The sequence below is a fragment of the Podarcis pityusensis genome (genome assembly GCF_964106645.2).
Source record: "Podarcis pityusensis genome assembly, chromosome: 16".
Taxonomy (NCBI): Eukaryota; Metazoa; Chordata; class Lepidosauria; order Squamata; family Lacertidae; genus Podarcis; species Podarcis pityusensis.
In genome coordinates, this window is record NC_138041.1 from 18,333,956 (window position 1) to 18,351,636 (window position 17,681).

At 45.2% G+C, this 17,681-nt stretch overlaps 1 protein-coding gene across 10 annotated transcripts in view; it reads left to right on the forward strand.

Annotated features, from left to right (window-relative positions):
- Nucleotides 1-17,653, forward strand: part of SEMA4A (semaphorin 4A) — a 78,401-nt gene extending 60,748 nt beyond the window's left edge. For all 10 annotated transcript variants that reach the window (XM_080984224.1, XM_080984228.1, XM_080984222.1 and 7 more), the window contains 10 exons: nt 193-304; nt 653-760; nt 999-1,129; nt 3,591-3,760; nt 5,206-5,356; nt 7,083-7,272; nt 8,311-8,426; nt 8,584-8,741; nt 11,708-11,826; nt 12,767-17,653. In XM_080984224.1, the coding sequence (XP_080840350.1) occupies nt 193-304; nt 653-760; nt 999-1,129; nt 3,591-3,760; nt 5,206-5,356; nt 7,083-7,272; nt 8,311-8,426; nt 8,584-8,741; nt 11,708-11,826; nt 12,767-13,437 (1,926 nt within the window). In that variant the 3' untranslated portion in view covers nt 13,438-17,653. The remainder of the gene's footprint in view (nt 1-192; nt 305-652; nt 761-998; nt 1,130-3,590; nt 3,761-5,205; nt 5,357-7,082; nt 7,273-8,310; nt 8,427-8,583; nt 8,742-11,707; nt 11,827-12,766) is intronic.
- The last annotated feature ends 28 nt before the right edge of the window (nt 17,654-17,681 follow it).

Consider the following 17,681-nt stretch of genomic DNA (forward strand, 5'->3'; position numbering starts at 1 on the left):
CTAGAGGAAGATAAGACCCATGCCCAAAATGCAGTAGATATAATTATGCAAAAAGAATTATGCAAAACTATATTAGGAAGAAATGACATTTCCCAAATTGTACAGCAAATAGGGATGCTTGCTTTCTGAAGGACGCATTCCAAATATTCTTTTTTTCCTTCTTTTCCCCCTTTTCTTTCCCTGGCTTGCTAGGACCTGGAGAATTTTACCCTAGCGACTGATGTAAACGGCAAACCTCTCCTCCTGGAAGGGAAGGGCATTTGCCCCTTTGACCCTCAACATCAGAATACAGCAATCGTAGTCGGTGAGCCCTTGTAACACCCCAGAATCATTGCCTGTCCCCCACGACACATTACTAAAGGCTCTAATCCAGCCTTTCTCTCCAGATGTTTTGGACTACAACTCCCATCAGCCCCCGCCAGCTGGCAATAGAGGCCTGTGCTGTGCCCGGACCCATGCTGGTGCCTTTCCCAGGGATGTGCACTGGAGATGAGATGCCCATTCTGAGATTTAACTGTTATGGCCCTGGGGAAGGAGCTGAAGGGTGGGGAAGTTAGCAAAGCATACTGACTGGCAATGAATTACCAGAACTCCAGGAAACAGGGACTGTTCCTGAGAAGGAATCATCTTGTTTCCTGCCTTTACTCTGCAGATGGCGAACTTTACACGGGTACCAGGAACAACTTTCAAGGCAACGAGGCCATCATCACTCGCACCCTGGGCAGCAGGACTGTTTTGAAGACAGATAACTGGCTGCATGGTAAGAGCACAACCGGAGGACTGGGGAAGGGGGAAGGGTCTTAGTCCAACCCCCAACTAGAATCCAGTGACTCCCACCATCCACCATGGCCTGGTCGCCTAGGCAACTGATAAGTTAATGGATTGGTACCCAGAGAAGATGCATCTCCTAGGCAACAAGCTTTCGCCTGGGGATTCACGCCAGCTGGGTCAAGAACTGGGAGGGCAAAGGGGATCTCATGTCTGGCTTCCTTCTCCAGGTGATGCAGCTTTTGTGGCCTCCTTCAACATCCCGGTCGATGACAAAGTCTACTTTTTCTTTGGGGAAACAGCTAAGGAGTTTGACTTCTTTGAGAAACTGACCGTCTCCAGGGTGGCTCGTGTCTGCAAGGTGAGCCGTCTCAAGAATCAAGGGAGCTTTTGAGCTGGGGCTTGTTTGGGCTCAGCCCCAGGAACATATTTTCCGTGGCAAAGGTTTAGCTCTTGAATGTCTGAAGGAGTAATACATGAGCATGTGCAGAGTGGCTATCCCTTGCCTTCATTCATCACATATCTGGGATTGGAAAAGAGGGTTTCCCAAGAAGGAACTGGAGCCAGAATTTAATTTTAATTATTTTGCTAACATATTGGAAAGGATTTTCCTTTACAAAAAAAGACAACAATAAGGTCAAGGTTGGTAGTTTGGAGCAAGGAGACATAATAGAGATTTATTCCCTTTTGGACAATAGTGGACTGCCAATGATTTTCCCTTTCCCTCTCGTAATGCTTGAATTATAAGAAGCAGATTTGGGGCAGACAAATGAAAGGACGAAGTGTAATTTGAGAATCCACTGGCACAAGATGTACTGATGGCTGGTAGCTTAAATAGTTTATAGTTTTGGATTTTTTAAAAAAAATATTGGACAAGTTCACAGAGGCTAGGTCAGCCAGTGGCAATTACATAGGACTTCTGTGTTCAGTCTCCCTCTGAATATCAGATGCTTTCATGCCCTTGCTCCTATCCATCCTTCCTGAAATCTCTTAACTGGAGACCAGAACATAAGGGGAGCTTCTGCTAAATCAGAAAGGATGGCTTTCTAGGGTTGCTTTCCCAAAACTGATGCCCGCCAGATGTTAGTAGTAGTAATAGTAGTAGTAAAAGTGGCATCATCATTGCATTTATTAGCCTTCACCAGCAGGTCAAAGGGCAGGTTGCAGCAATTTAAAATTCAGAATTAAAGATAGGAAAAGCAATTAGGGGTGTTGTACTACTACTGCCATTATCACTGTCCATTGGCTGTACAGTTAGGGCCAGTGACTCCAGCATTGCAGCATGTTCCTTTGAATCCCTTCCAACTCTACAATTTTATTACAGTGGTACCTCGGGTTACAGACGTTTCAGGTTACAGACTCCGCTAACCCAGACATACCGTAGTACCTCGGGTTAAGAACTTTGCTTCAGGATGAGAACAGACATCATGCAGCGGCGGTGCAGCGGCAGCAGGAGGCCCCATTAGCTAAAGTGGTGCTTCAGGTTAAGAACAGTTTCAGGTTAAGAACGGACCTCCGGAACGAATTAAGTTCTTAACCCAAGGTACCACTGTATTCTGTGAACATTTGTAGGGTTGCAAGCTATGGAAGGTTGATCTAATGACTCTAGCATAGGGATATCAAAAACCGCTGGTGAAAATTGAAAAGGAAGTGAAAATTGCTGCAATCTGTGCTTCCGTCTGTGGCCAGGAATGGAAATCAGTCAGGCGAATTCTATTTGTACTTGTTCACATAATTTTGTTGGGTTTTTTTAAGCACACAAACAATACATAATGAATGGCTTATTAAACATTGTTATAACGTTTCTCTTTTACATTGCGATGAATGTAACTTCACAATTTACATAACTTACACTAAACAGCAGACAGCAAGATGAATAACATAGTAGTTGGTGAAATCTGAACTGCAGTGGAATGGAAGCAGCGCTGATTGTGACAAAATGCAGTTTGGAGGGGAAATCGCTGCTTTTTTACATCCCAACTCCAGCATCTTGCTTTTTCTCTCCGTGGTCAACCAAACTCCTCTGGGAAGCCCAGAAGCAGGGCACCCATGTAGGGAACAGCTAGGGATTGAACCTGAGACCTGCCTCCAGATCATAGGTGGCAAACTTCACACAGGCACAATGAACAACTTTTCAAGTGTGTATTATAAATAGTTAAATAAATGGGAAGAAAAGTCACATTGCACAGCCTCAGTGTGAGGACTAAGCATATGCTTTTACCACTGTTGTTGTTTAATACATCGTGATTCAGGTTTCATTATAAAATCAAGGCCAAAATCAAGAGAAAAATGTGCAACATTGCATAAAACAGAAAAACAAAGCAAACAGTAACATTGACAGGATTAATACAGACAACCAGCAATCTGATTATCCCAAGAGAGCCATTAGACAATTCAGGGGCTACTTAGGGACCTGAAGGTGAAGGGGAGGTTAATAATAATAATAATAATAATAATAATAATAATAATAATATACAGTGGTACCTCGGTTATCAAATGTAATCCGTTCCAGAAGACCGTTCGACTTCTGAAAGGTTCGAAAACCGAGGCGCAAAGGGAGGTCTGCAAAGTCCATGAATAAAATTGGAAAAAACTCAGCGGAAGCCATTGGACTTCCAAGGCACATTGGAAAACGGAAGCATTTACTTCCGGTTTTCGCCGTTCAGAAACCGAAGCGTTTGGCTTCCGAGATGTTCAGCAACTGAGATACCACTGTCTACTTGTTCAATTGGTCTGCTATCAGGCCAAGAGTGAGTAAGCGAGGAAGTGGTTAAATTGTCTCCCTGGTTTGTTAGTAATGCTTGCTTTTCCATCCTCCCTAGAATGATGTTGGAGGAGACAAGGTGTTGCAAAGGAAATGGACCACATTTCTGAAAGCTCAGCTATCTTGCACCCAGCAGGGGCAGTTCCCTTATACCGTCATCCAACACATGTTTGCCCTCCCACAGCCAGAAGGTGGTGCTGATTTCTACGGTGTCTTCGGTTCTCAGTGGTAAGGCTGTGAGGGTTTTAGTCTTAGTGAGGGTGGGGGAGAAATTTGGGTTGGTTTGCATTTTAACGGGAACCTCCCTAATCTGCACTTCCCCAAACATTAAATAAAACATTAAATTGGTATCTGAAGAAGTGTGCATGCACACGAAAGCTTATACCCAGAACAAACTTAGTTGGTCTCTAAGGTTCTACTTGACAATTTTTCAATTTTTTTATTTATCCTTCAAAACTTGTGCTTCTCTGAATTTTGCAATGTAGTTCTCCAGCCCCAAATTGCATATCTTACTGACAGCAAAAAGCCAAAAGGGGGGTCCTCAACCTTGGAGGGACCTTGAAACATGTTTTTAAATACCACATGGAGTTCAGTGTGGACTATGGAAAAGGGGCTGATCTGTCGAGAAGGGACAAAAATATTGTCAAGCTGGAGTCTCCACGAGTGAAAGGAGCAGAAGACAAAGTAAAGCACAGGTATAAATATGAAGAAGATCTGCGGAAGGGACATGGAAGAGACTTAAGGGCCTCGGACATAAGGTTACCAGGTTAATGAACTAGATGGATGGGATAGAAAGGACTGACAAAACCCAAGACCAGGAGGAAGAGACGTTGGATGAAGATTGGAAGAAAGTTTCAAAAATTCTACTTAGGAATGTTTTGTAAAATTAATGAGTATTAGAAAAATGAGTAGAAATGTTAAAAAGAACTATGTAAGAATATGCTATGGTTATGAGAAATTGGTATAAATAAGATTTAAGTTTTAAGTTCTAGGGTTTTTTATGGTAAGATAAGGCTAAAATAGATTAAGGTAATTTAATGACAGAATATTATGAAAAATGGAAAGGATTTGCTGAGATAATTAACAACTAGAATACAAAAAAGGGAGGTGTGAGGAGGTCGATGAAATAAGGTAATGACAGTTAAGGATTTGAGAATACTGGATCTGCTTTTAAAATTTTTTTTGTTTATTCCTGCTTTTTGATTTTGATGTATTATGTGTTTTGCTTTTGCTTTTTGATTTTGACTTTTATCGATTTGTATTGTTTAATTGTTATCTGTTTTTTTTCTTCTTTTCTTCTTTGTTTTTTTTTTTTGTAATCTTAAAATTCTCAATAAATATCATTTAAAAAAAAAAAAAGCCAAAAGGAATTATATTAGGCAAAATTGTTTATTAAAAAAGTGTGTCAGGAGAAATGCACACTAAAATGCGGACAAATGCTTGTACAGACCTTTTTAGAAAAATATAATAAGGCAAACTGATGTGGAAATGCAGCAAGCTGAACTTGAGATTGGAAAAATGAGAAACTGAAAAAAGCTGAAATTGACAGATCATCCACTCTTACTTCAGAATTCATTTTTGGTCTAGCATTGTGCTAATTGGAGATAAATAAATGTGCCTCAGAGAATATGCAAAATTCTAGTGGGGTAACTACCTTGTATATTTCTTTGCAGGCAGGCAGGAAATCTTGGGAGCTCAGCGGTGTGTGCCTTCAGGCACGATGCTATCAAAAAAGCCTTTGATGGGAAATACAAAGAGTTGAACAAGGACTGTTCCCGATGGATGACCTACAACGGCCAGGCCATGAACCCTCGTCCTGGCAGTGTGTGTATAGTTCCTAGCATTCTCCTTGCATTGAAGCCAGAGTCTGCCTTGCCCTCTTCTTAATCAAGTTTGATATAAACTTTCCTGCCTTTAAATGTAGTTCTTGCACCAAATTGAACAGGCCCTAGAAAGGCAGCCATAACGCCTTGGTAAACTCAAGAGGCAACTGTTCCCCAGGTTGGAATGGATGTTCTTCCCATCAGCAATACTCCTGGGCCAAATCCAGTGGTTTATCCAAAACAAATCACGTAGCTAAAAAGGGCAATACGTGGGCCATGTTGTCTTAAGGTTTGTTGTCCCCTCTGTACCTTTCTCTTTGCCTCTCCATATGCTTGGACTGGTGGTAACATGGCAGAAGGTGTTATGTATCCAGCATGCCTGGAATTTTGCTGCCATAAAATGGTTTGCACTGTTGGTCACGAGTTCACCTGGAGGGGTTGTTCAGTTGTGCAACAATGTCAAAGTAATGTCAGGCGAGGAGAGTATCTCACTGTACCTGGAATAGTGCTGATGCCAACTGAATAGTGGTGACCTCCCAGTTCACCTAGATCAGCTGTGGACCTTTTCCAAGGTCTATCAAGATCAGGGTGTAGAGACGAAAGGTTCCTTCCATGATGTTGATCTGTTTCTTCTGCAATAGTCGCAGGATAAGATTTTATTCCTTCTGTTGTCCTGCCCAGTTCCAGCCCTTTTCTCTCTTATGGCATTTGGTCAGCTGTAGGTGTCCTTTGGAGGGTCCCCAAAGCTTTCGATTCATCACACAGAGCAATTCAAGCCTCTATATGTCCTTCCAACTCCCAGCACCTTCCAGATTCACAGACACTTTAGCCCTGCCTGTCATCTTCATAACTACAAGATCATGTCACCCACAGCCAGGTGAAAGGGTGGGGAAAACCCACTCAGTTGTTTCTGTGACAAAACACCAACATATTTGCACATGCAGATAAGCTACTTGGCCAGGGTATATTGTCTTAACCAAGAGACTGGATTGACCAGTTCAGCAGATTCACTCTGCTATATTCTAAGCTCCCCATTACTAAATCACAGGCTTGGTGGGACCCACAGATATAATCCAGAGCAACCCCACAAACCTACAATATTTTAATTATTACAGAAAGAACTAAGTGGTGCTCCTGGTCACTCTGTTGGCTTTTTGCAGCACCATAGCTCAGGGCCAGCTTTGCCTGGAAAAAGGCCCCACATTCAATCTCTGACATCTCCAGGCAAGGCTGGAAAAGAACCCTGCCTGAATCTCTGGCTGCAAGTGGCTGCAAGTCAGTATAGATCTGGGGTAGCTGACGTGATGCTCTCCAGAAGTCATTGGATGACAGCTTCCAACATCGCAAACCATTGGCCATTCTGAGGGCAGCAGCTCAGTACAGGGGTACCTTGGTTCTGGAACTTAATCCGTTCTGGGAGTCTGTTTGACTCCCAAAGCCATTCAACAACCAAGGCACGGCTTCCGGTTGGCTGCAGAAGTTTCCTGCACTCACTCAGAAGCCATGGAAGCCGCATCGGACATTCGGCTTCCGAAAACATTCGCAAACCAGAACACTTACTTCTGGGTTTGCGGCATTTGGGAGCCGATGTGTTCAGGAGCCAAACCTTTCGGGTACCGAGATACCACTGTATAGTTTTACAGTAAAAAGCTAGAAGAACTAATCGTCTGACTCAGTCAAAGGCAGCTTCCTATCTTTTATAATGTTTGGGCTTCTTCTCCCTACAGTGTTCTGTCGGCCCGTCTTCAGACAAAGCTCTGACGTTCATGAAAGACCACTACCTGATGGATGAGAAGATTGAGCCGACCCATAACCAACCTCTGCTGGTGAAGCAAAACATTAAATACACCCGGATTGTGGTGCACCAAACTCAGAACAGCTTGGGACACCCCTACAACGTGATGTTTCTTGGGACAGGTATGGATGGTCGTTGTTGTTGTTTGCTTTGGTGGTAGACATTGAGCTAATTGCTTTGTCACCTCGTTATTTCCTTTGACCCAACAAGGGCTGCAACATTTAACCAACCGATGAGCTGAACAGCATTGATCACAAGCATTTTGATTAATAATAATAATAATAATAATAATAATATTTTATTAATACCCTGTCCATCTGGCTGGGTTTCCCCAGCCACTCTGAGCAGCTTCCAACAGAATATTAAACAGAATAAAACTTTAAACGTTAACAACTTCCCTAAACAGGGCTGCCTTCAGATGTCTTGTAAAAGTCAGATAGTTGTTTATTTCCTTGACATCTGGTGGGAGGGCATTCCACAGGGTGGGCGCCACCACTCCCAGAAGCTAGCTACATACCACGTCCATCATGTCGAAGGTCACCAGATAATGTTCATAGAACAGATAAGGTTCATAGAATCATAGAAGCGCAGAGTTGGAAGGGACCCAAAGGGGCCCTGCAATGTAGGAACCACAACCTTCTCCCATGAGAAACTGGGAAAGCTGATTGTGGGAGTGCAGACACCTTTGTCTTCCCAAGCCTCACCCATTTTAGCTCTTTCTGCTTAGGGCCTAATTTCCCCTTGAAGTCAGGAGGGGCAGCACAAGAGAACAGCCCTCCCCCCCCCCCCATGGCTTACTTTCTGTCTGTCAACAGAAAGGCAACCCCCTGCCACACAGTTTGGGCTCTGAAAGTGGAAGTGAACCTCATGTATGAGGGAGGGTGGACTGCAAGAGGGGAAGAGATCAGTTCCCCTCACCCACATGCATGGGTGTAGCCAGGATTTTTGTGGGGGGCGGGTTTCAGGCCTTTTGTTAGGGGGGACAGAATCTCAGTTAACTATGTAGGGGGCAGCTGCCCTCCCCACCCCCCACCCCTTGGCTACGACCATGCCCACATGTGTCCCTTTTGGGGACACAGAGCCCTTGATGGGGGCAGGCCTGCATTTTAACAAACCCTTCTGCCAGCACTATGTCTCACTTGATACCTTGTCTTCCACAGACAAAGGTGCCCTTCACAAAGCTGTGGTCGTCGGCACCGAGGCTCACATCATTGAGGAGATCCAGCTGTTTGAGAAGCCAGAGGCAGTCCAAAACCTGCTGCTCTCCCGTGAAAAGGTGAGCATCCTTTCTTGCATAGGATTGGGGCAACATACTTCTAAGGGGCCGTATCTCATAAAGAAAACCGCAGACATCCATCTCATAGCTACACAAAGAGAGAAACAAGAATAAAAATGATAATGACCATGGCCTTCCTCTGCCTGTGCCTTCTTAGGGGATTCTGTATGTGGGCTATTCCACGGGAGTCCTGCAAGTGCCCTTGGCAAACTGCAGCATCTACACAACCTGTGCCAACTGTGTTTTAGCGCGAGATCCTTACTGCGGCTGGGATGGTCAGAAGTGCCGAGATATCTGGGGTGCTACAGAGAACTTGTGAGTATTTGCAGTATCCCTCAGGGATTGTCGCATCAAAAAATAACAGGGCCCCCAAATACGTGCATGATAACTGACACAATCCATTCACGACATCATAATGTGGTGTTAGCAGTCCTTTCCTAGCTTATGCTGTGCTAAATTTCACATCTGTAGCGTGAAAGAAGTCCGTATCTTCATGGAACCTCTCTGTCCAGAGGCAGTCCATCACTGAATACCAGATGCTAGGAACCAACGGCAGGGAACTTGGAAGCTTCCTAGAAGCATCCGATTGGCTGCTGTGAGAAATGTGATAGTGGGGTAGACGAACTGAAATATACTCGGAGTCGAGTGTGGATTTCATCCTCTTTATTCAGCTCCTAGTAGTAAGGAATGCCAGTTCCCCCGAAATGTCTGTTTTATATACACAGTGGGCCCCACGTGATTGGCTAATTCCAGGATTCTCCTGTAGGCCAATCAGGTTGCGGATTCACTTCCACCTGGAGTTGGATTGGGTGGCTCCTGCGGACCAATCAGACTGCTGCATTCTGGATCCTATTGTTCTAGGAGCAATCAGACTGCTGCATTCTGAATCCTATTGTTCTAGGACCAATCAGACTGCTGCATTTTGGATCCTATTCACTCAGGACATAACAAGGACCCAACTCAGTCTGATACAACATGGCTCAGCTTAATTGCTCCCTAAATGCTAATGGTGTTGTGGTGGCACTGGAGCCTACGATTTTGGGTTGTAGTACTCCTTTTGTGAAGCATCCCAGATATAGGTTAATACCCTCTCATTCCTCCCCCCCCCCCGCCCACCTCCCCTTGTTATTTATTTATTTATCTTAGGTTTATACCCCCACCTTTCTTCTGTCATGGAATCCAAGGTGGTGTGCATGTGGTTAGGGAGAATACTTGCCTTGCATGTAGAAAGTTTCAAATTCAATCCTTAATGTCTGCAGGTAGAACAGGGATAAAACGCCCTGTCTGAAGCCCTGGGAAGTCGCTGCCCAAATCAGTGCAGACATTACTGAACCAGTAATAACAATATAATCATAATCATAATTTATTACTTATACACCACCCATCTGACTGGGTTGCTCCGGCCACGCTGGGCAGCTTCCAACAAAAATACAGTGCGGAGGGGATCAAACATTAGAAGCCTCCTGAAACAGGGCTGCCTTCAGATGTCTACGAAAAGTTATATGGTTATTTAATTCCTTGACATCTGATGGGAGGACGTTCCATAGTTAGGGTGCCACTACTGAGAATGCCCTCTGTCTGTTTCCCTGTACCTTCATGTCTCGCAGTGAGGGAACTGCTAGAAGTTGGATCTCTGTTCCTTGTCTAGACAGCGGGGGTGGAGATGCTCCTTCATATATACAGGGCTGAGGCCATTTAGGGCTTTAAAGGTCAGCACCAACACTTTGAATTGTGCTCGGAAGCATATTGGGAGCCAATGTAATTATTTTAGGACCTGTGTTACATGGCCTGGTGGCTGCTCCTAGTCACTAGTCTGGCAGCCGCATTCTGGATTAGCTGTAGTTTCTGAGTCACCTTCAAAGGTGGCCATTCATAAAGCACACTGCAGCAGTCCAGTCGGGAGATAACCAGAGCATGTACCACTTTGGCGAGACAGTACCCGGGAAGGTGGGGTCTCATCCAGCGTACAGGATAGAATTGGTAGACAGATGGACTAAAGGTCTGTATAAAGGAGCTTTCTAAGTTTGTATGGGTCATAGGCGCTCACCTATCCAGGTACTGTCCAGACCTGTCCCACAACTGCTTCAGCAAGGTGGCATGAACCTTCTCTCTCTCTGTCTCTCTCTGAAATAAAATGCAAATTTTGAGAGGAGAAGTCTGTTGACTGCTGTAACCCACAAGAGCTAATTGGGCTCTCCATGGACAGTTTTACAGTCTAATTCCAAATGCCATGTGCTGAAGACAAAATGCAAGGCTACGTGCTCCATCTGTGGGTTTCTTGGAGGCCTCTGGTTGGCCACAGAAGAAAACACTGGATTGGTCTGCTTAGTAGGGATGAGGGAGAAATTTGGCTTTATTCAAAACATTTTTTTAATGAGAATCTACCTAATACATGCTTACCTAATAATACATGTGAACTAAAATGCAGGTATCTTTTAACATTCACACTTCTCCAGATTTTGCTATTCAGTTCTCCAACCAAAACATGTTTACAAGAATAAAGGCTTCTGTTAGTGAAAAGAATGTGCTAGAATGTATTAAATTAGGGAAATTATTGCAAAAAAATGCATATACTAGGCAAAATCGCATGCACATGAAAATTAGTATGAGATCATATAGACTTGTGAGAGGAAATTGCTGTTTTTAAAAAAATTATTTATGCTTTTCAGGTTTATACATTTCACTAATTTTACAATCATTTTAACATTTCAAAACTTGACTTCATCCCCCCTCTTTCTGCGGTTCCTTAAATTTATTTTTAATATCTTCTGCATATCCAAATCAACTTAATTTGCTCATTTATTCATCTACTTTAAATATATACTCTTATAAAACTGCAGGTTATTACAATAATCCTGCCAATGTTCTTATCTGTTTACAATTTATCTGTAAATATTCAATAAAGCATTTCCATTCTTTTATAAAAAGTTTGTTATCTTGATTCTTCCGGTAAGTTTTGCCATTTCTGCATATTCCATAAGTTTTTTGTATCCATTCTTCTTTTGCTGGGACTTCTTCTTCTTTCCATTTTTGGGCGAGTAACATTCTTGTCACTGTAGTAGCATTCATGAATAAGTTTCTATACGTTTTAGGTAGTTCTGTCCCTATAATTCCCAAAAGAATCTCAATTGGGGAAATTGCAATCTGATGTGGAAATGGGGAAAACTGAATTTAAGATGGGGAAACCGAGAAAAATCAAAAGGGACAGATTTGTCCTTCCCCGCTTCTTAGTACAACCCAGTAAGGCAGTTCTTACTTTCCTGTCTTCTCTTTGTTCCTAGGAATGACTTGGTGCAGAATATCGAGACAGGGAAGCCGGATCCTGGGTGCCAGCCCAAGAGTGGAATTGGCAGAGCCATAGCAAGGACTCGGAGTGGCCCTGAAAGCAGTTTGCTAACAAGTTTAGTATGAGCCTTGCAGAGTTTGATTGATCGGCGAAGGTTCTTCCCCTGTTCGGAAACAAAAGGCCTTGTACTTCCCAAGGCTGTTTGTTGCTTTGCGAAAGCAATGCATTTGAAAGCAAGATGCCCGTTTGCTAAAGCCACGCCCAAGTTTCATTTGGGAAGACCATCCAAGAAAATGATAGGGGAGGGGAATGTGTGTTAGGAATCCCAATGGCTGTGGTCGACTATCTTTGCAACCTCTGCTGCTCCTAAGGATTTTAAATTCATTTCAAGCAGGGATGAGAAATTTGCTAGACAATGTTGGGGGCAGTGATCAGTCTATGGCAGAAGGGTAGGAGAGGGTTTGGGGTAGCAAACTGTCATGTGCACCCATGTTCACTGTGTTTTCCAGCTGCCTTGGGACAGTCCCTGGTTGTTGCTCTTATTTTATCTTTAAGGGAGACGTTGGTAATGATTTTTTTTAAAGAAAAACTTAGCGTGTCCACAATGTGTGTTCCATCAGATTCCAACTCCCTCCCCTCCAAGGTGAATCCTTTTTGAGCAAATTCGGCTAGCCAGTCCTGCTAACAGAAGCCTGTTCAACAGGGATCTCCTCCCACCCACTGCACTCCTAAAAAAAAATTGGCTGGAGGGGTCAGGAGGAGAGAGGAGATTGTTGCATCAGGCAAGCAGAAACATTTGCGCTGATGGAGCAATCCCTTAGAGCTATGTTTAAGGGTGTGAGATGCAGATGTGTGCACTTGTGCGCATGCAAACCAATGCATGTGCATGAACGCTAGAGTGTCCAGCAGTGTGTAGCCAGCCATCAAGCCCACATGGTCACTCTTGAAATGTGAACAGGGATGCTGTAAGTACAAACAATACATCCTTATTTTTTATCTATGAAATAGTGGAGGGCATGAATTACAGCTTCGTTTCTCTTCCTATAAATTTCAGTTATGACCGCTTCGTTCAACACCATGGTGAGGCTGCCCTGCCCGCAGGCTTCCGCTCTGGCCAACTACTCATGGAACTACCCAGACAGGAAGATTCCGGACAGGCTGATCCTAGAGGACGACAAGGCCCTAGTCATCATTGTGCACGAGGAGACGTTGGGTCTCTATGAGTGCTGGGCCAGCGAGAACGGCTACCAGCAATCTGTGGCACGCTACCACGTGAGGACCCACGACTCCCCTGCCAGGGTGGACGGAGCCCGCGAATCCTATGCTGATGGAGAGCCAGTGGGGGAGTATCGTTCCTACTGGGTCCAGTTTGTCACTGTGACGGTGCTGCTGTCAATGACCTTGGCTGTCGTGGTAGCGCTGGCCTTTTTCTCCTACCACGACAAGCTGAAAGCGAGGAGCAAAGTGCAGGGCTGCAGCAGCCTCCCTGACGCCAGTAAGGCCTCCGGGCAAGAGAAGGTCCCTCTCAACAGCAGCCAGATGCCCCCGCAAAGCAGCGAATACCAGATGCAGGGCCCTTGCCAGGAAGCTTCCGACAGCTCCAAAACCTGCTGCGTTGAAGTGGGGGGGCCCTTTCAGGACATCGATGCTGACAACAACCGCTTGGACTCGGGCCTGGCCAACGGGGACGACTCTAGAGCGGCCGTGGCAGCGGAGGGGATCTAGCCTGGGCTACCTTGTCCCCCGCCAGCTGTTGCCGGGAGCAACCGTTAGCAATTGCAGCAAATTCACACAGGCAACCTGACAAAAACAAAAAAACCAGAAGTCTTAGCACTACTGTGGTGCTCTTTTGAAACACCACCAGAAAACACAGAGTTACCTCTGATTTCAGTATTTCCTCCCTCCCTGTTTTCTGGTCTGTTCAATGCCACGTAAAACCCAGGGCTTAGTGTTGCACCGCTGGCTGAATCCCTGTCGTGCTTTCGTGTCCCCACCTCCATCCATCGGGTGCTGGGCCAGCATCCCCAAACGTTCACTCACTGCCGAATCCACAAACCTCTCTGTGAAGTTTTTACCAAAACCCGGAAGGCGGAGTCCCCTCGCTGACTCCTGGTCTCCAGAGCTGTTGGGTTTGGAGATGCGCAGGAGTGAAGGGCAGGTGTGGCAAGGAGTGGTTGGGTCAGGGCTGTTTGCTCCATGGAGAGGTAGCAGCCTGGATGTCATGCATCGTAGATGACAACCATAGAGAGAGAGGTTACAGAGGATGTTACTGAGAGGGTGGCAGTTCTTAAGGTCACGGCGATGCAAGACTGGGCTTCCTATGCAGAAGGGCAGCTCAGTGATCATCGTGAGGCAGCTCTACAAAGTATAGTGGCACTGTTGGGGCCACAGAACGGGGATACTGAGAGGACAGAGCCACAGGGCATTCTGTGCAAGGTTCCCTGGAGCAGAGGGGCCCTTGTGTGTTGTCGTGCCCAATGTGGTTCTCAGTTTTCCTTTGCGATTAAGCCAGGCCTGCCTCTGACTCACATTTGTGGATGAAGAGAGTGTGGCAGGTCTCAATATTGCCTGCTTTAAATTAAAAAGGAAACAGAAGCGGGTAGGTGGGAGGTGTTTGGAAGGTCTTTCTGTGTCCCGCAAGGAGCTCTCAAGAGCAGAGGAAATAGCCTTACAGTGGGTCGGACTACTGGTCTGTCCTGCTCAGTAACACTGACTAGGGTATCAGAAGGGGTGCTCTCAATCCTATCCAGAGACGTCAGGGACTGAGCCTGGGACAGAATGGTCTGCCACTGAGCTGTGCCCTCTATAGCTTACCTAAGGAGTCCTTCTCCACACCTTGCAAAACCACTAGAGGCCCCTTTCACCTGTTTGTAGCAGGTCTGCGTGCTCTGCTCCATAATATACATACTTGCGTAGCCGAGCCATTGAAATTCTGTGCCAAAAAGCAAAAGGAAATCTTGTTTCGCTGCCACAATTTTGGTCCTTTTTTCCTTTTAAAAAGGCACGACATGTTTGCATAGTTTATGTTGGTTTTCTGGGTTGAGTGGGCCAGGAGAATTAGCTATGCAAGGCCTGAAGGGTGTCTCCCCACCCCTTGAAATCTTCCGCACATACCTACCCCCCTCCAGCTTCTACGATTTCCACAGGCATCATTCATATACTTTTTCAGGCATGGCCTTTGCAACCATAAGGACTAGATTCTTGTCCCCCTTTCTACTTCCTAAAGCGAAACCTGTGAATCTTTGAAAGATGGTCCCTGCCCTCAACATACCACGTTCTCTGCACGCCCAGCCCACGTTCTTCCAGAACTAGAGCATGCAACACATAAGAGCTACCCACATGTGGAGGCCATTTTAAATTGCTTGGGTAAAGCAGTGGGCTCCCTTACACCATGGGTGGGCAACATAGTGCTACGGGTGATGGGAATTGTAGTCCAACCACACCTGGAAGGCACCACATTGGCTATACCTACCCTGTAGCTTGGGCAACTTCCACCATCTTCTTTGCTGTGCTGTAGCACCAATTGTCTGATTCCATGTGGGATACTCTCCTTACAGGAACAACTCCCCTGTAAGGCGGTTTTATTTTGGCAGCCAATTGGTCCTCATGCTGATGCTTACTGTGAGAAGACTCATTGCTAACTCGTCCCCCTTTTCAGTTGCAAAGTGCTTTACATGCGTTTGGCCTCACAACCCCCCTGTGAGGCAGGTCAGTATTATTCCTCTTCAACACATGGGCAACAAAAGGAGTTTGCCCAACGCCCTGCACAGAGCCAAATCGCGTCTCCGCTTGACACAGGTGCCTTGGCTGACTTGGCAGAGGGATGCCTGAGGGGACTCCCCCTTCCCCATTTGCTTTTCTCCTCCTGCAAAGTCAGCCAGAAGTCTTGGCTCCTGGAACTGAGCCAACCGACAACTCCTTAGAAGTTTTTTGTGCGCCCCCCCCCCAATATCTTTCTTTTCCCATGTATGTTGCTCTGCTGACCTCTAGTGAGCAAAACTGCATTCACAGACGCTTTCAAGCCTTCCTTTTGCTCCTACAACTTTCCTCTGTTGACCTATTTGCTCTGCTTGTGGACAGGCCATGGTTGCTGGAGAAAGGGAGGTGTGTGAAACAAAATTTGTCCCGAGTTCTAAGCCTGTCTTTACGGCCATTGCCTTGGGCATGCAAAACTACTTGCAGTATTTCTTGTTTTAGAATTGCATTGTTTTTGTTGGTCTAAAAGAAGAATTATTTGAATGAGAGACTTCCAAGGTCCAGTGATTCTGCTAGCGCGCTAATGCTCTGAACTCAGTGATGTGGACATGCCTCAAAGGAAGACACATACGTTGCCACTGAAGGCTGTTTCATGTGTTATACAGTAGCAACCAACTGTACACTTTGGGGAGAGGAAAGGCTTGCTCCACGATGACCATACCTGCACGATTAATCTTTTAGCAAATAAAAGTCTTTGTCGTGTCCATGTTTTGCCTTTTTAGGTGTGTCTTTAAAACGTCTTTGGCCTGCACTGAAGAAAACATGATGTATGAAGAGGACCTGAGTTCAAATGGCGCGTTGTTTCTTCCAAGCAGCAGCAGCTATTGGCATGCCTTGTACACACCTTTCCTCTTTGTGTGTACATATATGTGTCTGTGTGTCTTTGTATGCAAGAGAGTGATGTTCTTAACTGTTGTGTTGGAGTGGCACCTCTCCCGAAAGAAGGGATAGGTGGGAAATCCTAGCCGGTACACCTTCTCACCAGCTAATTAATTTAACTGTATATCAATTGATAATTGTCCATTGAGTTGTGGGGGGCGGGGGAAGCGAAATCTTTAAACGTATACTTAAAAAAACAAACAGGTACTGTCCTAAAAGTTTTAATGGGAGCGAAGTAGAATATAGGAGGAGACTTTTCCCAGAGGAAGGAATATTTATATCACTTAGTCTGTCCCCACAACTTCTCAGGTTTTTGCCTATTTATCCTTCCCTTCTGAAGAATAAGCAAAAGCACTCCCATGTTTGCAGAGCCATCAAATTGCGGAGCTGGAACCATCCACTCCAACCCCCTGCAATGCAGGATATCACAGCTCCTTGCACACGCCATACTGCTGCTGTGTACACACTATATACCTAGAATCCTGGGAACTGCAGTTTACTCCTCAGAGAGCTACAATTCCCAGCACTCTTAACTGCAGTTCCCAGGATTCATTGGGGGGGGGGTAGGGTGTCCATTAAATGTCTGGTGTGTACACACCCGGTGGCAAGTTGAGAGAGTTGCTCATCACCAAATAAGGAGGATTTTTAAAGAGCTGCTTTTCCTTCCCATGCTCCTTGAGATCCAGATGATGCCCCCCTCCTCACCCCACAACAAAATTCATTTTACCAAGATATGGGGGGGGGGGGGATTGTGGCTCTATCAGCTGCTGTTAAGTTGGAGTGACTGAGGCTGGAGAGAGAGATAAAATTGTCAGTTGAAAAATCATTTTCTGTGGTAGCCTTTGCCTCATGCCTTCTGGATGTTTTGGACTCCCAGCTTCATGCTTTTCCTGGCTGGGGCTGATGGGAGTCGGAGTCTGAAATGGCCACTCTGTCAGGGGCTGGTTAGAGTCCAAAACATCTGAAAGGCACCAGGTAAGCAAAGGCTGGCATGCACAGGTACACATTTCTTCCCCAGTTGCCTCTGGTCAAACAGACTTTTGAAAACAGGAAAATAAAATAAAATAAACTATTTTCTGCTTGGCTGGAGCCAGAAATGGGGAGCACCTCAAGCAAGGACCCCCCCCCTTTCAAATTGCTCTTCAGAAAAACACATAACCTCTCTCCAGCCTGATTTGATCTCCTCAATGGAGGAAAATGCATGTCCAACAGGGTGTTTTGTCTGTTGTTCATTGTGTTGTTTATAACTTGTTTTTTTAAATGTGTTTATATGTACTATTTTTATTAAAAAGTTTGATGCATTATGGTATTAGTGGTTAATAACTCTTGATTAT